Consider the following 23,644-nt stretch of genomic DNA (forward strand, 5'->3'; position numbering starts at 1 on the left):
TTACTCAACTTTTCTGGCATTTCAGAAGCATTTTATTCATGATTTCCCTAAAATCTTGAGCAGAACCAAAGCTTGTCTCCCTTCACTCTATAACCAACATTTTTACTCCTCTCCACACCTACGCTTCTTCACTGCACGCTGGTTGCTGCCCTTCCTTCCTCCTGAAAGTCCTTATCTTATTGAGATTGCACTAAAAATGTAGCTCTTTCAAAAGGATTTTCGTAATTCCGAGCCCACTTTATCTCACCTTCATTTTTAGGCCTGTATACACAATTGTCTTACTAATTAGATGATCCGGAGCAAGTGACCTCAACATTCTGTGCCTTCAATTCCTCATCTTTAAAATGATAATGAGGAGCTCAGAGGTAGAATGTGAAATGCCTGTAAAAGAGTAACTGCACATAGAATGACTTTGCAATAAACATCGGCTTGTAGTGGTCGCAGTATTAATATTATCAAGTAATATTTTCTCTCCATATTCAATTCAAATTCTTAGTTCTTTGAAATCAAAGAGACTATGTCTTAACTCTTTTGTATGCTAAGCCTCTCTCTTCATACCTGGCATTCAGTAGAGGCTTAATGAATATTTACTGACCAACACAGGGTACCCAGCAATTTTTGTCTAGTCATATTGTATGCATATTTTTGGTCTTCCAAACTAAATTGGAAATTTTTATATGCCTTTTACTTTTTCATATTTCTCAAAGAACGTAAAGCAGTTCAAGAGATCTCCTCAGAAATAACATTAGTTAAAGAATTGAGTATGAAATGGTGTTAACCCTAGTTGAACTAAATTCATTATGTTCTCCTACTATTTCTTTCTTTTTCTGCGGTATCAGTTGTAGCATTCAGGATAGGAGCTGCCAGGGCAGAAGCTATATTTGATTTATGTTTGACTTAAATATTTAAAAGTGTTGAATAGGTTTTCAGCACTCAGTGAACAGTAACGATAACAATAATAAAGATAATAACTGCAGTAAGCTGGTTAAACAAGAATCAGGCACAAAGACTGGCAATTCTATCACAGCTGGGGAAATGAAGCTTGGTTACTGTTTGGAGAAGGAAAGCCACTTTCCTATTAAACTTAGGATACACAAGCGACTGCAAACAAATAATGATGAGTCAAATAAATTAAGTGGAAAATATATAACTGAAAGTTCTCTGTATCAGGGTAATGTTTTAAATAAATATTGTGAACTATCTACCCCACATAGATGGGCTGTAATTAAGGCAATCCATAATAGTATTCAAGCTGAATTAGAGGCTTGATCCTAGGAGATAAAAATAATATTTAATTGGAATTTAAAGGACTTCAAATTCCCATCAATCTCTACTATATTCCTGTAGATAATTGGTACTATTGAAATAAGAATACAAAGAAAAGAAGTCACTGAAAACAAAGAAGACAAAGAAAGGATAAATAAGATCATGAAGTAGGAAACCTTCCAAACTGAACTCAGTATATCTTTTCCACAATTAAAAACAGGAGGCAAAATTGTTGGGGGGAAAGTGGTATTAAACTGACATCATCACTCTTTCTATTAATATTTATTCATTCTACAACCACTTACTAAGTTATTATTGTACTAAATACTGTGGTAAATGCTCACATGTCATAAACATCTTGAAACACCCATCTTCAGGCATTATTTAATGCTCATGAATGAATCAAAATTAAATTATACTTTGATTCTATGCCAAGTTAAGCTTTGCTGTGAGCTATGATTATCAATAAAACTATTGAGTCCCTACCATATATCATATATTGTATTAAACCTCCCCTACACTCTATGAAATAAGTACTAATATAATCTTTTTGCATATGAGGAATCAGGAAGTTTAAATAAATTCTACAATGTCACACTGCTAAAAAGTGGCAGAGCTGGTGTTTGAAGCCATGCAATCCTCACCATTAAGTATGCTGTATTACAACAAGTGTTGAAGTGTTAGTGAAAGTTGTTGCCATTCAGTTGCTAAGTCACGTCTGACTCTTTGCACCCCCATGAACTGCAGCTCACCAAGCTTCCCTGTCCTTCACTATCTTGCAGAGTTTGCTCAGATTCATGCCCATTGAGTCCATCTTATCCTCTGCCACCCTCTTCTCCTTGTGCCTTCACTGGTTCCCAGCATAAGGGTCTTTTCCAGTGAGTCGGCTCTTCACATCAGGTGACCAAGTATTGGAGCTTCAGCATCAGTGGTTCCGGTTAGTATTCAGGGTTGATTTCCTTTAGGTTTGACTGGTTTGACACTCTTGCAGGCCAAGGGACTCTCAAGAGTCTTCTCCATTACCACATTTGAAGGCATTAATTCTTCGTGCTTAGTCTGCTTTATGGTCCAACTTTCATATCCATACATGGCTACTAGAAAAACCATAGCTTTGACTAAAGCTTTGTCAGCAAAGTGATGTCTCTGCTTTTTAATATGCCATCTAGGTTTGTCATAGCTTTTCTCCAAGGAGCAAGTGTCTTTTAATGTCATGACTGCAGTCACCATCTGCAGTGATTTTGGAGCCCAAGAAAATCTGTCACTGTTTCCACTTTTCCCCTTCTATTTGCCATGACGTAATGGGACTGGGATGTCATGATCTTAGTTTTTTGAGTGTTGAGTTTTAAGCTAGCTTTTTCACCTTCCTCTTTTACTCTCATCAAGAGGCATTTTTTAGTTCCTCTTCACTTTCTGCTATTAGAGTGGTAGCATCTGCATATCTGAGGTTATTTATATTTCTCCTGGCAACCTTGATTCCAGCTTGTGATTTATCCAGACCAGGATTTTACATAATGTGTATATGTTCTGCATATAAGTTAAATAAACAAGGTGACAATATACAGCCTTGTCATACTCCTTTCCTAATTCTTAACCAGTTAGTTGTTTCATATAAGGTTCTAAGTATTGCTGTGAAAGCTATTTGGGTGCTTATTATGTACCGAGTGCTCTAAACATGTTAACGTCACTGATATTCACAGTAAGCCTGTGAAGTAGGTACAGGCGAGCAGCTCAGAGAGGTTACTTCTTCAACAGCACATAGCTAGTAAGTCAAGTTAAGTTTTAAGCCAAGAAGGCTATCTGGTTCTAAAACCTGTGCCTATAAGCACTGCACCATGCTGCCTCCATCTGAGATCGTTTAAATTCTTATATGTGCAAGGCTCACTACTGCACAAATACTCTTGGCCGCACCACTGTCACGGCAGACATCTCAGCAGAGAAAAAATGTTCAAATTGAAGCAGTAAATGTCCTAGTTCACTAAGCCTCCTTCTCCTTTATTCGTACTTCGTGACTACAAAGTTGAACCATATTGCAGTCCCAATCAACAGTAATAATATTCAGGAGACTGGCATGGGATTGGGCATCAGATGATTACATGGATGATGGAAGAGAGAGTGAGCCTTCAAAAGCCTTTCTCCATCATAGCTTAGAGAAAAAATACTTTTTTTTAGAGAGTTCAAGGAAGAAACACATATAATCAAGGAGGCCAGAAAAGGAAGACACCAGAAATGCTAAAATGTAAGTGGAATTTGGAGTTAAAACAATTTTGTACATAAAGACACATTAAAAGAAACAAAATATAGTAGAGATAATATGGAAACGACACTGGGGACATGTATCAACTTGAATAAACAGAAAACATTAAAAAAGGAAAATAAATGTGTAGTCATAAAAGATAAGGGGGATAAATTCTATACATGAAAATGTATCATGCATATATATATATATATACAGTTCATATTTCTAAGGAAAAGAACAAAGTTTCTTAATCTGTTAATTAAGGGCCTTAATCTTAAAGGCCCTTAAAAATGAAATAATAAAGATCTGAATTTGTATATTAAAATTATAAATTCTATCACATGGAAACTAAGTGATATGGATCAACCAACATCACAACATATTCTGGAAGAGTTCCTGGACTCTATAAAAAACTAATTCTAGGCAGACAATAAAAATAAAATATATAACCAATTAGAGAAAAGAATAAATTCCTGAGGGAAGGAAAAGGTGGTCTAAATTATTTAGTCCTCAACAACAAATAATTACTAAATAGTCTCTTAATAATTAAGGCAACAGTGAGAAATTACATAGAGCCCAGGCTATACAATCCCCATTCAAGCATATTCAAGAACTACTTAATCACAAGATCAAACCTGACCAAGATTAGTCAAAATAAAAGACCAGGAATGAAACTTTTAGAAATCTAGCAATGATGATTTCCAAGGGGAAGGAGTGGTGGAGAGGAAAGATTTGGAGGTTTGGGATTAGCAGGTGCAAACTATTACATATAGGACAGATAAACAACAAGGTGCAGGGAACTCTATTCAGTATCTTATAATAAACTATAATGGAAAACAATATGAAAAAGAATATAATGTATAACTGAGTCATTTGATTGGATAGAAGAAATTAAACATGGCATTGTCAATGAACTATTAACTCCAATAAAATTAAAGGAAAAAATATAAAAATGGTGAGCACTAATTCCATGCACATAAACTAAATACTGGTGAAGAAATATGGGTATTATTATTACTTGTCAATTATATAATGATATAAATGACAAAACAGAAAGAGGATGAGAGAAGAGGAAGTTTGATGAAGTGAGTGCATAATTGTTTCCTCAGGGAGAAATCAATATATATATATTTTCTAATTTTTTGAAATAAATTTTACTAATAAAAGTTAATAATAATCATAATATCAACCAAAACTAATATATTATGTTCTTGTAGGTGACAGTAACAAAAGTATAAGTGAGTTAATTTTTTTTCATATATTGATGTAGGGATTCAATTAATTTTCTAAAGTTAATAAATTAAGAAGTATATATAGTTAAACAGACAAGAAAAACTTGAAAGTTAATAAACATTCCAAGTCATAAGAAAAAAAGTACATAAACAGAAGCATGATAAAATACAGACTTCAGCAAAAAGACTGAAAATAAGGAAATATGAAATATTCATTAGATATGAGAGAAGGCAATGGCACCCCACTCCAATGTTCTTGCCTGGAGAATCCCAGGGACGGGGGAGCTTGGTGGGCTGCCGTCTACAGGGTCGCACAGAGTCGGACACGACTGAAGTGACTTAGCAATATTTTTCACATCAATGAAGCCAAACAGAATAAAATAATTTATTAAGAATAAAAGATAATCTAATTGGATCAACAAGAAAGCTCAGTCCCATAGCAAGTTAAACTTTTAAAATAAAGTGTCTCTAAAGTAATAAGGGCTCTGCTGGCTCAGACAGCAAAGAATCTGCCTTACAATGCAGGAGACGCAGGTTCAATCCCTGGGTTGGGAAGATTCCTTGGAGAAAGAAAAGGCTATTCACTCCAGTATTCTTGCCTGGAGAATTCCATGGACAGATGAGCCTGGCGGGGTACAATCCATAGGGTTGCAAACAACTGAACACAACTGAGCGACTAAAATTTTCATTTTCAAAGTAATATAAGAAACAAATAGGAAAAGGCATATTGGGAAAATGCTAAGAAAAAAGAAGGCAAAATATGTTACATTAATAGTAGAGCTGAAAAGGAGGAAAAAGAACACCAAAGGAGTACAAATAGGTGGTTTAATGAAAATAGAAGATACATAAGAGCAGCACAGCATTTTAAACACATTTTTGAGCTCATTTGGTCAAAGAGACCAAATGAATGTGTATAGATATTCCTAATAAAATATATTTTTATGAGTAAAACAGCATATGGTTTAGATTACAAAGAAAACTTAAAGCGATTTTTTTAAACAAAGAGATTAGAGAAATTCTCTGCTTATAATACACTACAATTATGATAACAAAAAAGGAAAAAACAATATACCAAATCTTTAAAGATTCAGAAGTTCTATATTTAGCAATTCATGAGTTTAAAAAAAGTATAGAATACCAAGAAAATAACTTTGAAGTCATTATATATCAGAACCTATGAAAACTAAAATTGTAATCAAAAAGAAATTAACACGTTTTAATAATCACCTTTCTTAACTACCAAGGATAAAATAATTTAATAAAATATTCTATTGAGGAAATTTTAAAAGTAGCAAAACAAGAAAATAAGAAAAGTAAAAGGAAGGAATTACTAGTGATAAATGCAAAATTAATAAATTAGAAAACAGAGAAAGTGTAAAAAAGCAAATTCATTAATTGAGGTATTGATATAAATATGTATTATTAATAACTGAATATATATTAGACATACATGCAAATATTAATAAATATGCATATATACATAATATTGAATAATATTCACATAAAAGCACATGTAATAAAAAATAAAAATTCAATGTGTTAGCAACTATATATTATATATCTATACTATGTATTATACACATACATTATATGACTATATACATGTATAAATTTAAGAATATGTATGTGTATATTATACATCTATACTATGTATTATACACATGCATTATATATGACTGTATACATGTATGTATGTGTGTCCCTGCATGTGTGTGTATGTGTGTATGGATAAACTCATCTTGGAAAAAAAAGATAAGGAGAAAGCACATACAATAAATAAAATAAGAAAAATTAGAATTTGTTAATAACTACAGATGAAGAAAAAATGAAAACAATTATGAGAAAATACTTGTCACACACTAAAGATAAACTTAAATGTGTGAAAAGGATGGTGCTTTTTATGATAACAGTCAGAAACAAAATCGTTCCTAAAGACAGCAAAAGTCAAATTAGGTAAAGGCAGATTTTCTAATTTTCTTAGGAGAAAAATTAGGACAAATATTTATTCATCCCTAACTGTAAACAAGCCAGTCCTTTACTAAAGAGTTTCAGTGATGAATTCTAAACATCGCCTGAAAAACAGAAAAATTATAAAGTTATTTTAAATATTCTAGAAAGCATAAAAACATAGCTTCCAAGTTTATCTTCTATGAAGCCAACATAAAATTAATGTTCTAAATCTGGAAAAACATCTTTCCAGATTTAAAAAGGTGGAAAAAACTACAACCGATACTACTTTTGTGTATAAAACAAAACAAAAATTCTCAGACTATTAAAAGGATAGAACAAGATTAATAAGTTTTATTAAAGGAATATAAATATCCTTATATAAAACATACACAGGATATGTTATAAAACATCCTTATATAAAATCTATCAATATGTATTAAAATATTAGAAGTAAGAAAATAAAAACAAATGATTATCTTTGTACACAGGAAAAAGTCATTTGATAAACAGAATTTTGGTTTTTAATAAAATTGTGTAAAATAACTGGTATTTTGTCTAAGTTAATCTGTTTGATATATATGTCTGAAAGCAAAATCCATAAGCATAGTGAAATATTAAAAGCATCCTCATTAAATTCAGTAACAATAAAATAGGATACTTACTAATATCACTACTATTTAAATACTTAATATTACCCTAGGAGTATCAGATGATATAGACCTTAAAAACTTTTTAGAAACTTAAACTGATTTTAAATATAAAAGATGTAAATACTGGAAAGGATAAAGCAACGTTCTTTTCAGATGATTATACAACTAGAAAACGTAAAACAATTAAAATTAAAAGCAATAGAAATATTAACCCAGGGAGCCAAATCCAAATAAATAAATACATGAAAATGAATTGTTTTCCTAGAAACAAACATATCCAGCTATTTTTAAAAAGAGAAGTAAGAATCTCATCTTTAAAATAAGAATAAATATCTAGGTATGAAGTTAATTACATAACGTGAGAAATCTCTTTGGAAATATGTTTTAATTCTACTAAAGGATATGTATTTCTAAAAGGCTTCAAAAGGAAAAATGACAAAAATTATTCCTGCACAGATTTAATACTGCAAAATTGTAAGTTCAAACTAAATTAATCTACAGATTTCACAAGATCCAAATAAAATACCAACAGCCTTATTTTTGGAAATTGAGCTAGCTGATTCTAAATTTCTTATGTAAAAATAAACATGAAAAAATTGGCAGCCAGTTTCTGAAAAAATAAGATGCAGTGAAGGAGAATACCTTCATAAGATAGTAAAATATATCTTAATACAACTAAGTATTTGGTGCTAGTGTCTAATTAGGAAGATTGAGCAATTAAATGAAAGAAACAGTCAAGAAAGAAACAGAAATACAAATGAGAATTTACTGTATGATAAAGTTGGCATTTCAAATCAATAAAAAACAAATAACTTTCTGAATAAACATGTTGGGACAGCTAGCTAGCCATAAAGAAATTATTATGGCCTTAAGGGTAGACCCCAGTAAATTCCAGACGTATTGAAGATTTAAATGTAAAAATAAAACTTTAAAAGTACTAAAACATTACATTAAAAATAGTTTTGACATGGAAATACTCTTTCTAAATAAGAGTAACCATCTAAAGCAACATTAAAAATATTAATAAATTTGACTACATAAAAATTTATATATTCTATTTCCCAAGCCCCATAATATGAAGAATTAAAGAAAAATATTTTATAAAGCTTTATAAAGAAGATAATTTTTTACTTATAATAAACATATATATTTTTTATACATTCTAACTGATGTAGAAAATAGGCACACACAGAAGGAAAATGTAGTCAGAAATTTAACTATAAACTTATCTAAGCTGTGACTCAGTAATGCAGCTTCAAAGCATTTATCCAGCATTTATATATACATCTATAAACAAATAAAAACAATGATGTTCATTGCAACATCCTTAGAAAGACCAAAAATCTGTAAAAATCTCCTAATGCTAAGTAGTCATAAATGGGTTAGATCAATTTCAGTCTACTCATAAATGAAATAACTCTGCAGCCATGAAAAGCAAGGCAAGCTATAGAGCTGATAATGAAAATATCACCAAAATATGTTTTCAAAAAGATAAATATTTTATGTCTACATATATTTGAAAATTGTTTAAAATACAAAGACTCTAATCTGAAAATTGGGACTACGGAACAAGGATGGAAGAAGAGTTGCTTTTCATATTATAACTTCTTTACTGTTTGGAATTTTTTGCCTATATATGTATTTAAATGTGTGTATTACTTTTTGAATTTAAAATATTAAAAAATATTAAACCCGGAAGTTAAGCATTACTTAGATTCTTTATAAACTTCATATTTTCATGATTTGACAGTGACGGGTAAATTTTACAAAAGTTTTAAAAGTCTGATAACAACATTTCATGTCATAATTGTCATCTTACTATTTGTCCCCTCAAGGCAAAAATAATTTTGAGGGTCAAGGAAAGGTAAAGAGATATTCAGTGGTCAATGTAATCTTTTTAAATTCTAATCATGCAACTGCAGACGATTCCTACACATAAGTGAGGCTGCAAGAATTTAATAGCATGCATGTAATTTAGAGAAAACAGTAGAGGAATTAAATTCAGACAACTTGTTTTGAAGCTGCTGTACCACTTATTTAAGCAAGTTATTCCATCTTGAAAATTCTCAACCAAGCAACAAAATAGAGATATGGGTAACAACTTCATAATGTAGCTGAGAGGATTAAATTATGACATAGTAAATAAAGAGTAAAGATGCCCAGATTTTAGTGTGATGGGATAGTTATAAAAAGAGATTATCTTTGTGGTATTGTCTACAGCAGCATCTTCAGACCAGAAAATGGTTAGAGGTCTCAACAGATCCAAAGTAAATACCAAAAAGCTATAAAAACAAGAGAATGAAAACCACATACAACTTAGTAGAGTCTGAGTACACTAAGAAACTCCTGAGCAATGTGAAAAACTCACAGAAGCATGTGGGTTCTAGTCAGCTGGATGCATTTTGAATGCTTTTTAAATACTCTTTAATTTGTTGTTCTTTTTAATGACCTGATTGAGAATTTTCAGGGTCTGCTAAAGGAGCATTTTATTTGTTTCTTCACACTATCTCTTTTCTTCTCATTTCCTTCTCTCCTCTGTTTTCTGCCTCCTCTTCTATTACATAAATAGATAGGCCCATGCCATATGTGTAATTTGCTTCAATTTCACTCTTTATCCCCTCACAGAAAGCTGTTTTAAATGGACTGGACCAGCAGAACTAGAGGCGCTAACTAGATCAAACAGTTAATTCTGAAAATTTTAAAGGCTTTCTGTAATATTTATGTTGGCTTTTTCATTTAGCTTCTAGGAAAATTTTATCACTGTGACAGTTAATTCAAATCCCAGCAAGACCTGGCAAGCAAATAACTTGCCAAGTTTTAACTCCAAGTACTCCTTAGCCTTTACCAAAAGAAGGACCAATTTGAGGTGTATTTCTATAATGGATGAGCCTTCTGTCTGAGTATTCCATTACCTCATTCATTTCAAAGTCAATTTAGAACTCATGGACAGTGCCAAATTTACAGCCCTGAGTCCAGACTCCCTTTTTTAGTCTACAGAGAAGGCACTGCATAAGTTGTCTTGCTGCAAGTCTTCTGAGCTAGCCCCATTCCATCACAACATTATCCCTGAGGGGGCAAGGGTTTCAGACTCTTAGTCTATTCAGTAACATGAGTACCATTAAAGATCAGCAAATCCAGGGGCAACCTTGACTCCCCAACTGATACCCATTATTGTATCACTAACAAGATGGGTTGGCAAAGGCAGCGAAGCTCTAAAATACCCAAGACTCAAGCCACTGAATACCTTTGCATTGACTCTATCACAAATTAGTAAATCGGGAAGTTCATAAAATATTTAATTTTTCTAGATGTTCTTAAGAGCTATTCCCTGAGAGACTTGGACCCCTAAATGGGCAGAACCTAGGTTCAAGGAATGATAGATTAGATCATCTTCTCTAAGAAGAAATGATGTCATGGCTGTTCAGGGAGTTAAGCCTATTTGTGTGCAGACCCTGTCTATAATTAGCATTTTCTGAGGGATGGGCTGAGGCATTGCTGGGGTAGGATTACCTGGCTCTTTCATACTATCACTGCTATTGTGGGGCTGGTTACCTCATTCTGTCAAATGTCCTCGTGCATGAGGGAACAGAGAGCTTTGACCCCCTCAGACAGCTTGCTTTTTGTTACACAAGTCCTAATCATTGCTGTCTATGTTTTCTTTTTTTCCTTTATAGTTTCCTCTGCCTGAAAATATTCCCAAGTCCCAGCAAGGTGTTCAGTGTGAACTCTGCAGGGACACCAGGCAGGGTGGTATCTGGGGTTGCTGTAGTTTTGTAATCAGAGCTGAAGTCATGTTCAAGGGGAAGTTCAAAATAGGGAAAGACATCTATTTTCACATATAGGGGCAAGCAGTGGAAAACTAGGTCAAGGGATCTGAGATTTGAGAGGGTAGTAAAATCCAAGAGTCTAAGAAGAAAACTTAAAATGTGAAGGGTGTCCAAGGCTCATTTTTAACAAGACAGGACATAGCAGAGTTGAAAGGGGTAGCAGTCTTCTTGCAAATAGAGAGTCAGAACAACCAAGTATGCCTTCCGTCCCCTCTCTACTACCCATGCTGTTTTCATCCTTCACAGACATCCTTCAAACATCATCCATCTTCACAGATACCCTTCAAACATCATCCAAGCCTTCTGGAACTCTCCTTCCTGACTCTCAGGAGAACGAATCATTCCCTCTTCTGAGCTCTCTCTCAAGACTTGCTCAAATTGCCTACTTTAGAACTCATCATTTTAATATAGTTAGATATAGATTTATCTTCTTGGGTAGAGACTAGGTAAGATATTTCAGTCTTCTTTATATTCCTAAAACCTAACCAATTCATAAGGTAGATGCATAATTTAGATTAGATGAATTGAATTCAAATGTTGCTTGCATCCTCCGTGAGATCAGGTTATGCATATAAAAGGCCACAGGAACTTCAATGAACCGAAGTTTATTTCCTACTTGATTAATAATTCCACTATCACCATAAAAGATGTGTTAGCATGCCCTTGGATTAGATGAGAAATTTGTAAATAAACTGGATACAAAAAATAAAACTATGCAAAAACATTATTGGAATTATTCTGGATTTATGGATCAAGGGAGGCACGTTTCAGAGAGAAGATAAATTTACTTTCGGCAGCAGACTCAGGGAACAGCCAGTAGGATGATGAGGGAAGAAATAATTCCATTGAGCCGCCCACTGTGGAAGAATATTGAATATCTATGATAATTGTGATACCAATAACTTTTTCAAAGGCAAAAAATGGTGTTTATGTTACAATAATGGCATCCGTGAAACATTTGGATGATTTTAGTTTAAGGTTTGAATCTTCCTGATTTTCAGAGCTTTCACAGTTGCAGTGCCCTGTCATGTTCTGGAAGGAGTCCTTATTCATAAAAAGCTGTATCTTCATTCTTTTGTCATTAGTAAAAATGGGTCATAGATCATGCCGTGTTGTCTGTCACATAGTTATAATTCCAGCAGGAGGGAAGTTTCAAAATCATGATTTCATATAGGAACCTTTAAAAACTCATTAGCTTCTAATAATTATACTAATATATAAAGCATTAAAAGCATAGAGCTAATTTCTGCAAAAGATTGGCAGTGAACGTGTTCTGGGGAAGTTTTCTCTTTCAACTTTCTGGGAACAAAAGAGAAGGCAGTTCGGGCCTCTAACATGACATCCTATTTCAGATGCAGAAGAGAGAATTTCACAGAAGCCTCGCATCGTGAGTTAGCGGATTCTAAAATGAAAAGCAAGAATATTAGAGCAACATCTCAAAATGTGACTCTGGGCACTGGAGAAGCCTCTCCACTTGTGATTGATTTGCATTTCTGCCTATGTCTGAATTCATATTCCATAAGCACAGATGGAGGTGTGATAGATTTTTTTTTGAGCACATCTATTTATTCAGATACCGGATTCAGTCTCTGAGTAGAGAGATGGTAAAGGCTGCTGTGAGCAGATGGCACATAGGCACTATGACTTCAGAAACAACATTCTTTCAAGATAAGTGGCACAGTAATAATAATAATACTTAGCACATATATTGCACCTTTGGTCTGCCAACATTAACTAATTAATCTTCAGTAGACCCCTGTGAGATAAGTAAGTACTTATAATTATCTCTATTATGCAGTCAAGTCAACTAAGAATGCGTCTGCACGTACTGTGGGAAAATTGGCCCAAGTTAAAGACCGGGTGGATCCAATTTGCATGGCTCTTTAAGATTTCTGCTCTCGTAGCAGAGACTAGTATTTCTAGACACCCTGCTGTTTGAGGCCCCAAGTAGATTTGAGGCAGGATATCAACTGCAAGACATATTTCATTCAGAAGGTTTCTGCAGCAGGGACCCAAAATAGGCCTGAGAAAAGTTGAGTCATTTTTCCAAAGCTCTAGAGGCCATGGCTGGCTAGAAACAGGTGTGGAATTACAGAGTCTCTGACTACTCTTCTTTAAAGCAGACAATTTGACTACCTGTATCTTTCGAAGATATTCTTTACATTATTACTGAACAAAATATAGGGTCAGAGAACTCTGACATTTTCTCTTAGTGACTGCTGTATCTGAGGTTTTTTCACCACAAGCAGGTTGAATGTGCCAGTGGCTTTGACTAGGTATTAATAACCCACATGAAGGGCTGGTGAGGTTCTTGTGACACTGAATTTCTTAGATTTGAGGTTCTGATGCTGCTGACGTGAACGAGCAAAAGTGTCTGTCCTGAGGGTCTGAAATTTGGGATTATTGAAATGTATCATATCAAGAGGCCCCAGTCTTAATTTGAAATGTGTGGTAAAAACCTTGGCAAAGGTGGCAGCATTAAGGCCGCACATACAAACTTATTGTAAGGATTTAAGGAGAGAATATATGGGAAGTCTCTCAGTACCTGACACGTGATAGATAAACAAGCAGTAGTTTAATCCTTAAACTACTGCTTATCAGCAGCATGACCCTAGGCAAGTTACAACCTTCATGACTCATTTTGCTCACCTACTAAATAGGGCTAATCCCACCAAGTACAAAAAACTTAAAGACCCTAAAACTATTTCGAGTTCTCTTAATAGGGTCTAGAAGTCTTCATAACCTCATGATTTCATATTTTAAAACACTCTTGTATTTTCTATTGTAATATTTATTACAGCCTTCTTTGCATCTAAAGGAATAACCCTTTACTTATAAACCTTGGGAGTTCATCCCCTTTGAGTTAATATTTTCCTCTTGTCCATTTTAAACCTGCTCTTGTTTTATGCAAGGGGCTTCAAATTCAAATGTCTTGAAAGCATTAAGATGTGGGATTGTTAAACATACATTAATAATGATAGCTAGTGACGCTGACTTGGAGAAGGAAATGGCAACCCACTCCAGTGTTCTTGCCTGGAGAATCCCAGGGATGGGGGAGCCTGGTGGGCTGCCGTCTATGGGGTCGCACAGAGTCAGACACGACTGAAGCGACTTAGCAGCATCAGCAGCAGTGATGCTGACTAGAAGCAAATTAGCAACTGCATGCCCTAGGTGTAGATACACAAATTGGCCAAAGTCGTTTTTAGCAAACACCACATCTGGGACACAAGATATATTTCTCTTCCTTAGAATACTCTCTCCCTTCTTCTCAGATATCAAGATCCTTCCCACCTTTAAAAGTTCAGATTATATCTGAACCCTCCCACAAAGTTGTTCTTGACCCTCACAGTTCATGATGATATCTTTTACTCAGAATTCAAAAGTTTTATCTTCTAAATTCTGAGTCTGGAATGCAGAATTTTGCATTAACGAATCACAATTCCGTTTGACATTAAAGAATGGTATATTTAGTTCTTTGGCCCATTTTTTGATTAGGTCGTTCATTTTTCTGGAGTTGAGCTGTAGGAGTTGCTTGTATATTTTTGAGATTAGTTGTTTGTCGGTTGCTTCATTTGCTATTATTTTCTCCCATTCTGAAGGCTGTCTTTTCACCTTGCTAATAGTTTCCTTTGATGTGCAGAAGCTTTTAAGGTTAATTAGGTCCCATTTGTTTATTTTTGCTTTTATTTCCAATATTCTGGGAGGTGGGTCATAGAGGATCCTGCTGTGATGTATGTTGGAGAGTGTTTTGCCTATGTTCTCCTCTAGGAGTTTTATAGTTTCTGGTCTTACGTTTAGATCTTTAATCCATTTTGAGTTTATTTTTGTGTATGGTGTTAGAAAGTGGTCCAGTTTCATTCTTTTACAAGTGGTTGACCAGATTTACCAGCACCACTTGTTAAAGAGATTGTCTTTAATCCATTGTATATTCTTGCCTCCTTTGTCAAAGATAAGGTGTCCATATGTGTGTGGATTTATCTCTGGGCTTTCTATTTTATTCCATTGATCAATATTTCTGTCTTTGTGCCAGTACCATACTGTCTTGATAACTGTGGCTTTGTAGTAGAGCCTGAAGTCAGGTAGGTTGATTCCTCCAGTTCCATTCTTCTTTCTCAAGATCGCTTGTATACCTGTGGCGGATTCATTTTGATATTTGGCAAAACTAATACAATTGTGTAAAGTTTAAAAATAAAATAAAATTAGAAAAAAAAAAAAAGAATGGTATAGGTAACTATTTTTTAACCTATCATACACCTTGGCATTGTTATCTTTTTAGGCTATGTGTATCTATGAGTAAATTGTGTTACATAAATTAAATGAGCAAAAACTCATTAAACTGAGAACTATGATGGGCCACGCACATGAAAAAAAAAGCCACAATAAATATTACTTAGTATAATTATTTTATCATTAATATCTTGATCTTCAACTAGACTTTTCCTGGCACAGAAAAATGAACATAAAGATATCTTACATTGTTATAACAACTTACAATTTACCAAGCAGTTGGTCAACCATTTAGTCCTTAGAAAATAATTAGAGGTAAGTAGTATTAACTATCTCTGATAGAGAAAGGAGTTAAGTTTCGGGAAAAGGTTAGCAAATTAAACAAGGAAACTTAGCAGAATGTTAATAAACAGGAAATTCAGGGCTCCTGAGTTGAAGGCAAGCCCAGGGAAAGAATCCATCAATGATGGCAAAGGTGTAATTCATCAGCCCTCCTTAATACAATCCTTAAACCAATCTTTTTTTCTTCTTTTCTTTTCTTTCTGAGTCACGTGAGTCACTAGTTCAGATATTGTTTGTTAAATATTTAACAATATCTGAACTAGTCTGTAAATTATTTACAGGTTATATGTCTTCTATGTAGATTATAACTTTCATGAGGGAAGATGTTACACTAAGTATTTTCAACTCTCCCCTAACCACTTGTTATAAAACTCAGCATACCCTTTGAAGGTGCAGTACATATTTTTAAAACTTGGGTCTCTAATCTTACTTTGACTACTAATTGGCCATGTGACCACAAAGATAATCAGGAAATATTTATTGCAAACATATTAACTGGACTTTTTTAAAGTAATTGCCAATCAAATGATGAACTATATACTGAGTCTCCTGAGTTTTCACTAAATCTATTCCACTTAATCAGGCTATTTTCCTTAGGTTGAAACATTATTAAAAATATGTGAAGCACATTGTATGGTAGTTGTTAAACTTCCTCTGACAGCACGAACCTCAGCAGTTATGGGCTAATTTTGTGAAAGTCTACAAACTATTAATCAGTTGGGGTGTAGCTCTGGGGGTTTTAAATTGCTTATTAATGTTAAGTTTACATGAAATACATAGAATGCAAAGTAAAAGCCAAGACTACTGGTGTCTACTCACTAAAAGCTGGTATTTATGCTGGCACTGGTGTGTTTGTACTATATCTCCCTTACCTGTTCATTCATTTTACTCACTAGAATATGAGCTATTCTAGATACTAAACACTGAAAAATAATCATGAGGTTAACACTAAAAATAGAGCATATACTAGATAATAGTTTGATTATTTTCCTGGAAATTGGGAGAAAATAACCACTACTTAACTTTGATAATGAAGAACAAATTTTGATGCTCAACATTTGAAAACTCCTGCAGTAGAAATTAAGGTAAATCTGAATTGTCACTCCATTCTTTACTTATTTAAAAAAAAAAAAAAGAGTATACCAACTTGTTTATTCATTTACCTGTCACATCTTTCTCTTTGAGTGCAAATCACACACATTTCATAGAAACGTAATTCTTTAAGAACCTCTTCTCTCCCAACAATGGGGAACTAGGTCTGGGGGTTACAAGAAACCTGGCGATCATGACAAACATATGAAGGCCACAGTCCTTCTAACACTATAACTACAGCTGGGTGTAAAATTTTCATGTTTGCTGGATGTTAAAAATGTAAATCATTATAAGCCCATAGACCGTGTACAAAAAGATAATTGCAAAGCTAAAGGCTCAGATATGTATGTATGTGTATGTATGTATATATACATGGAAAGAGAGCAAGAGAAAGGGGAGTGGTGGCCAAGTCAACAGGAATATTTTTATCAGCCATAACATGCGTATATGAACATTCTATTGCTATTCTGACAGTCATTGAAGGAAGACTCCAGAACTAAAAATTATGACGCAACAAAAGGAGCAGATTTAGTTTTCCCTCCTTTCAGTAAATATCCCTCATTCATTTTATTCATCAGTTCTAGGAAAACTTTCTTTTCAGAGCATTTGTTCTCGGCTTGGTGAAGCTACACCGGTAGTGCTGTCTCAGCAGGAAACTGTCTTCTTGCTGAGGGGCCGCCAATTATTTGTAGTGAAACTAAAACAGAAGAATAAATATTACATGTTCATGGATACTTGTCAGGAAAAGGAAAGAGGTGCTTTCAATGGGGCTTGTCAGACACAAAAACCTTCAGCAAATCTGCATTTTCAATGGCAAAGTAGCTAGAATTCTCCAGCTGCTCCACTGGTGAACCTCAAGATTTATCTCATAAATTTAAATTATAGATGACATAGCACTGGAATGGAAATAGATGACACCTTTAAAAATAAATCTAGTGCAACATTTGGGAAAAGGAATCACACATTTCAAAGGGGGAAAAAATAAAGTTCCAATGTGCCAAAACAGAGTTTTTATTTATTGTCCTATTTACTATTCTCTGTCTAAAATTAGCATCTCTCTTACTTTTCCTTTTAGTCCCCTTTATAAGACATGCTGTGGAGGAGCTCTGGAAGTTTTGTGCAGCTCAAGGAGTAAGCTGGTTGCAACTATAACAAAAAGCTTGCCAAGGTTGAGAGCCAAACTGGCAAGGTTTTCTGTCATGTCAGCGTTTAAGTATTATTGCAATGTTATCGTATCACTGAAGAAAGGGGAGCATGAAAACAGCAGAGCCAAATGCTTAGGAACATTTGAAGGAAAGTGCGCACCTAGCTTCAACAGAGAGTTTGGCAGTAGAGGACAGGGTTTAGCTTTAATAGGAACCAGTCAGTTCCACTTTAATTAGGTCACATGAAACTATGCTTTTAACATTTATTCCAGGAGATCTTGATTCTAGCAGTCTTTCTGAATCAAATAGTGATAAAGAATAATAAAGAATATAAGTGTGAAAATCTATACCACCAGATGAGTACTTACATGTGCTAAAAGGAAATTTTCACTGGTCAGAGCAGGAAGAACAAATTTTTCTTGAAGGGAAACTTCAAAGCAATACATTTGAGCTCTCCCCCATGCCCCTTCATGCAGGTATTGAGATGTCCATTTAAAAGTCAATGAAAATTTGGACATTTGTCATGAACAATAGAGTTCATGACTTGAGCAAATATTTTACCAGTATTAGAAGAGTCAACTGAGAAAAACACAAAGAGGAAAGCAAGCAGCAGAAGCAAAATGAATTAACCTATCACTAACATTAACATGTTTACTGGAGAGTGGAGAGACTTTCAGCAACATTTTGATCATTCCATGTGAGGTGTTATGAAAGATGCGCTGCACTAGATTGGAGACGTTTTTTTGTTTTTTCCTTTTTCCTAACTGAGTGAAATCCAGAGGGGGCTACGTACAGGAACATGAGCACTTCAAAAAACAACTTTTCCTTCCACTACTGATGCTTTCTTTTCTTCTTCTCAGGTCAGCCATGGAAGTACACATAAACGATTCAGGGGATTTCAATACTGAAGCGGTGTGTTTAATAGCTTTACCCACAGTTACTATTTGCCTCACTTGCTTTCCAAGTCCCTGTAGCTAGAGTCAAGTATATTCTCACCCAGTGATCAGTGTTGGTTTTCAAGTGACACTCTGCATGTGGAGCTCAGGAAAACCAAACACCTACAGGAATGTGTTGAAGAAATGGGATAGCAAGGCCGCCAAGTGACTCAGTCTCTGCTTCCATTCCCTGGAGTTTATCAACTTTGTTAATGGGGCATATGTGCTGAGAATTATGTAACATTAAACATGGGGAACATTTCCTGGAGACATTTTTCATTCTTCCTCAAAGCCGATGCATTGATGAGTCTAGTGTCCAGGTAAAACACCACCCTCTAGTGTACGTCTCTAAATTATGCTTCTGAGCCTCCTCTGATGATAATGATAGTCAAGAACACTAAAGTAAGCATTACAGTGAAGGTCACTTCCTATTAATTAATCCTTAGGGCAATACGCACAGGATGAACTGAATGGTAGGTGATCTGTAACTTACTGGTGCCGTCACAGTAACTGTTGATTTGCAGTCAAAACGAAGTGAACAGTTGGACAGAAAAAAAGAGTCCAGCAAAGCTCATCAATTTCACAAGTACTTAGTGAGAATTTGGTATGGGACCAGATGTGTGTGGTAAATGTTCAATGACACAACAAGGATGATCATCGCTGAAGCTATGAACTAGAAGAAAAGTATTCCAAGAGGGGAATGTCCTCTGAGAAAACATCCTCTGAGAAATGCCTACTCTTTGGGGAAATATGGTAACTTGCCATGATCAGGGTAGCATTCAATTACCTGAAGAAAATGAAAATGTAACTAGCAGAAACATGAAATTGTTTCTCAGAAACCCTCAAAACAACCAATAAAATATGAATTATCCAAGTTCATAAGGAGTAAAATAAACTTATTAAAGTCTAGATTAGAAGCTTTTTTGCTAGCTCAGTTGGTAAAGAATCCACCTGCAATGCAGGAGACCCCAGTTCAATTCCTGGGTCAGGAAGATCCACTGCAGCAGGGACAGGCTACCCACTCCAGTATTCTGGCCTGGAGAATTCCATGGACTGTATAGTTTCTGGTGTCTCAGTCAGACACGACTGAGCAGCTTTCAGTTTCAGTTTTTGATGTTATATAGCCCGATTCCATGAGGAAAAAAAGAAGTAGATGGAGCAATTTAAAGTATTCTACAACTCTCTGGCATGGAAGGTTACTGGAAAATCCTGTGCAGATATTTGGCATTACTCTTCTCTCTTACAGAACTCAAAGAGACTGACTTCTTTTATTGAAAATATCCATAGCTCCTTTCTACACTTGTGAACATCTCAGGAAACTTTTTTCTTAATCTTATCTGGCTTTAACTGTTGAAAGTAGATCTAGTCTGGTAGATAAGGATGTTGAGCATTTGAGAATGTTAAAAACTGCCCACAGGACATGGAATAAGTCAAATTCATATATTTTCCTATTCCCATAATCCCTTATTAAAACTCTTTCATTGGTATTTTCTAGTGGAATCAGAGAAGACCTAGTATCTCCAATTAACAAAAACATCATTGCTCACCAATACAATCTTTCAGCTATCACCAAGCTATTTAGATTTTTTGCTACTCACGGATCTTCCCTCACATACCCACAACTGTGACCTAATTGCCTCAAAAAATATTTGGAAATGACTTCAATTAAAGACCTGTATGTGTGTGCATGTGCACATTTTACCCAAGTTTCCATGCGTGAGCATAATGAACATCATTGGAATGCAATGTGCTCAGAAAAATATCCCCCCCAAAGAAAAAGATAGTGACTTTGTCCTAGAAATTGTCTTCTTTCGTAATTGAGAAATAAACACAATCAGCACACTGGGTGCCACAAGACTTAAATCTTCATCCTGGTTCTGATTCTGACCACCTATGTGAGTTGAGAAAAAGAACTTTATGGACCCTCAGATTCCCAGTTCTAACAATGTGTGGACAGGACTGAATGAGTACAAAAACTCTTTCAAGTTGTAAGAGCCTATGACTTGCAAGTAGTTTAATAGTTTATGATTTTTTTGTAGTTTGGCTCTCTAATATTAAAACTACTTTGGAAAATTTTAAGATAACACTGGCTACAAAACAAAACAAAACAAAGTGAAGTCACTCAGTTGTGTAGCCTGCCAGGCTCCATCCTTGACATTCTCTAGGTAAGAATACTCGGGGGGGTTGCCATTTCCTTCTCCAGGGGATCTTCCCAACCCAGGGATCGAACCTGAGTCTCCCACATTGCAGGCAGACTCTTTATACTCTGAGCCACCATTCAAAATTTTACGTATAACATCTAAAAGAAAAACCTTCAAGCAAATAATTCTACCTAATGTCCATGCTTCCTTCTGTTGGTGTAGCATTGCAGTTAGTAGAACAAGATATGAAATGAAGTCGCCTAGATTGAAACCCCAGCTCTGCTATCTTTAAATATCACTATGATATTTAACTTCTTTGTACCTTAGATCTCTTACCAGTAATGTGGCCATAGCATAGCACCTCTTCTATTTTATAGGGTCATTTGGAGAAGCAAATGAAATCAAACATATAAGGCTGTTAGCACAGAGTTTACAAATATTGAGAGTCCAACAATTTTTAAATTATTACTACTACTCTAACAAAGAATAAATGAAACAATGAGAAAGGAAAATATACTTAATGATTTCAATAGAATCTTTGAATAAAATTTTTTAACCGTGTCAAATTGTTAATAATTTTAAATTGTATCTCTACAATGAATATCAGTGATTAGAGATACAGGTAGCAGCAACTGGGCAACAATTCTAGTTTGCACTATGAAAGACAGCATGTTTGAACTCATGGGGGAAGTTTCATTGAGACAAAGTTAAGCTGTCAAGAATGGATAATGGATAATAAATTAGGTATGAGGGCATTCCTTATAAAGGCATCCTTTCTCCCTGTATTCTCAACAGCACATCCATAAGAGTAACTTGAACAAATAGCAGCCACACAAATATCTGCTACCACACATACCAAAGGCAAGTGGGAAGAAAGGAACATTCCGACTGTGGTGAACATAGCAATCTACCCCAGGAAAACTATATTATTTAGTTAATCCAACAATGTAGTTTGACAGGTTCTTTAAAAATAAGCAAAACAGTGCATTCTGAAATTTATCAAGTGATTTTTTTCAAATAAATATCCATGCTGTGTTTGAATATTCTTTAAACCTTGACATTTATGTTTAGTTATAAACTTGCTTTGAAAATGGAAACTTGGATTTCTCAAACGAAAGCCTTTTGGAGTTGATAAATAATTCTCACTGCAACTTTATAGATTCTCTCCAAACTTCAAGTCCAAATGTCAGAGCTAGAGACTATGAAGACTGACAAAAGTAGAGGTTTTGTTGATGCTTTCTCTCCTATTACTGTTCTTATAAAGGTTTTATTCCAACTGAATACAGCACATCATATGGTCTCTAGTTAGTACTGGCAGAGAAAAAAATGAATTTACAGAGTTCAGAAAGACTAAATAGAGATGATATGGCATGAGGATATCAGCTTCGACACATCTCTTTCTTATATTTAGTATTGTGCATAAAACTAAGTGGGATTTGAGGAAAGAACATGATCTTAAAAGGGTACAAAAACACCCTGAAACTAAGTTAATATTTTGAGAACTCTCACAAAAAAAATGGGGACTGAGGCCAAACCGACACTGCTTTGTAATCAAGAGTTGTCCTCGTATTCATTGGCTCTACTGGGCACATTTAGCACAATTGATCAGGCTAACTTTGAGAAGCATCGTAAGGATATAAAGACTCCTGCAAAGCAGTAGGAAAATGAATAGCTGAATGGAGAAAATTGTGCCACACATCTTCTTGTCCTGTTACTGTTAACGCCAGCAGTCACAATCAGTAGTTTATTGTATAGGGCAATCTTGTTGATTAGAAACTGGATTCAAGTTCATCAAAATGGAATGGCATGTAACTCATCCCTTCTATTCCTACAGAAATAACTTATGCATCTTTATAGACATTTTTATTTGTAGCACTATATTATGTCACAAAAACTGGCTTTGGGAATGTATATAGTGCCTTGTCAATCACTTGTGCCATTAGTTTCTTGAAAGAGATAGATAACAAATCAGCAAAAATAAAAAAGTTTCACTTTGGCAAAGGAGACATTTCTATGTTATTTTTATTTAAAAATTTAGAAATATTTGTCTTGAAGTCCAATTGCTATGTCATATTATCAGGTTACCTTCATATCAGGAGGTAGACGCTTTGCTAAAGGCTCCTGTATATAATTCTTAATTTAATGATCTAAAAGAAACAACCCTAAAGAAATGGAATAATGTGCTCAAAGTTACCAAGGAAGTCACTAAGTAGTAAAACAATGCAAAGCCAAGAATTTTAAAGTTCATGGTCAGCCACTAACTCCTTTCTCTGACATGCAACATCAGTTCATTATCCCCAGTCCTGACCCAAAGAGCTGAAGATAAACAAATTTAGTTGCTTGGCATCAAGACTGCAGAGCACATTTGCTTTACTCTTGCCACTTGAGCTGATCATTTCAAGGGCCTTGCAGATCTTGCAACCCCTAAAACAAGCAACTCTCCACAAATACTAACTTAGATCAAAATAATGTTGCTATTCAAATACTAAATATAAAGCCATTTCAATAGAAATATTATAGTAACCATAGTAATTATTACTTAATAAATATTGATGTATGACTATGTTAGAAACAGTTTTAAGTGTGTTGTGTATCTTAACT

The 23,644-nt window shown here is 34.6% G+C and overlaps 1 protein-coding gene across 7 annotated transcripts in view; it reads right to left on the reverse strand.

Moving 5' to 3' along the window:
- Positions 1-23,644, reverse strand: part of LOC147369947 (uncharacterized) — a 779,924-nt gene that overhangs the window by 265,752 nt on the left and 490,528 nt on the right. For 2 of the 7 annotated variants that reach the window (XR_015168169.1, XM_086413019.1), the window contains exon 4: positions 17,365-17,519. The exons of the other annotated variants lie outside the window; for them this stretch is intronic. Coding sequence is in view for 1 of the 2 variants with exons in the window: in XM_086413019.1 (XP_086269145.1) it covers positions 17,449-17,519 (71 nt within the window). In the remaining variant the exon portion in view is untranslated. Of the gene's footprint in view, positions 1-17,364; positions 17,520-23,644 lie in introns of those variants that run through there. 7 annotated transcript variants of the gene reach the window in all.

Source organism: Bos grunniens, chromosome 7, assembly GCF_055505025.1.
Source record: "Bos grunniens cultivar Pamir isolate PY7600 chromosome 7, Bosgru_T2T1.0, whole genome shotgun sequence".
NCBI lineage: Eukaryota > Metazoa > Chordata > Mammalia > Artiodactyla > Bovidae > Bos > Bos grunniens.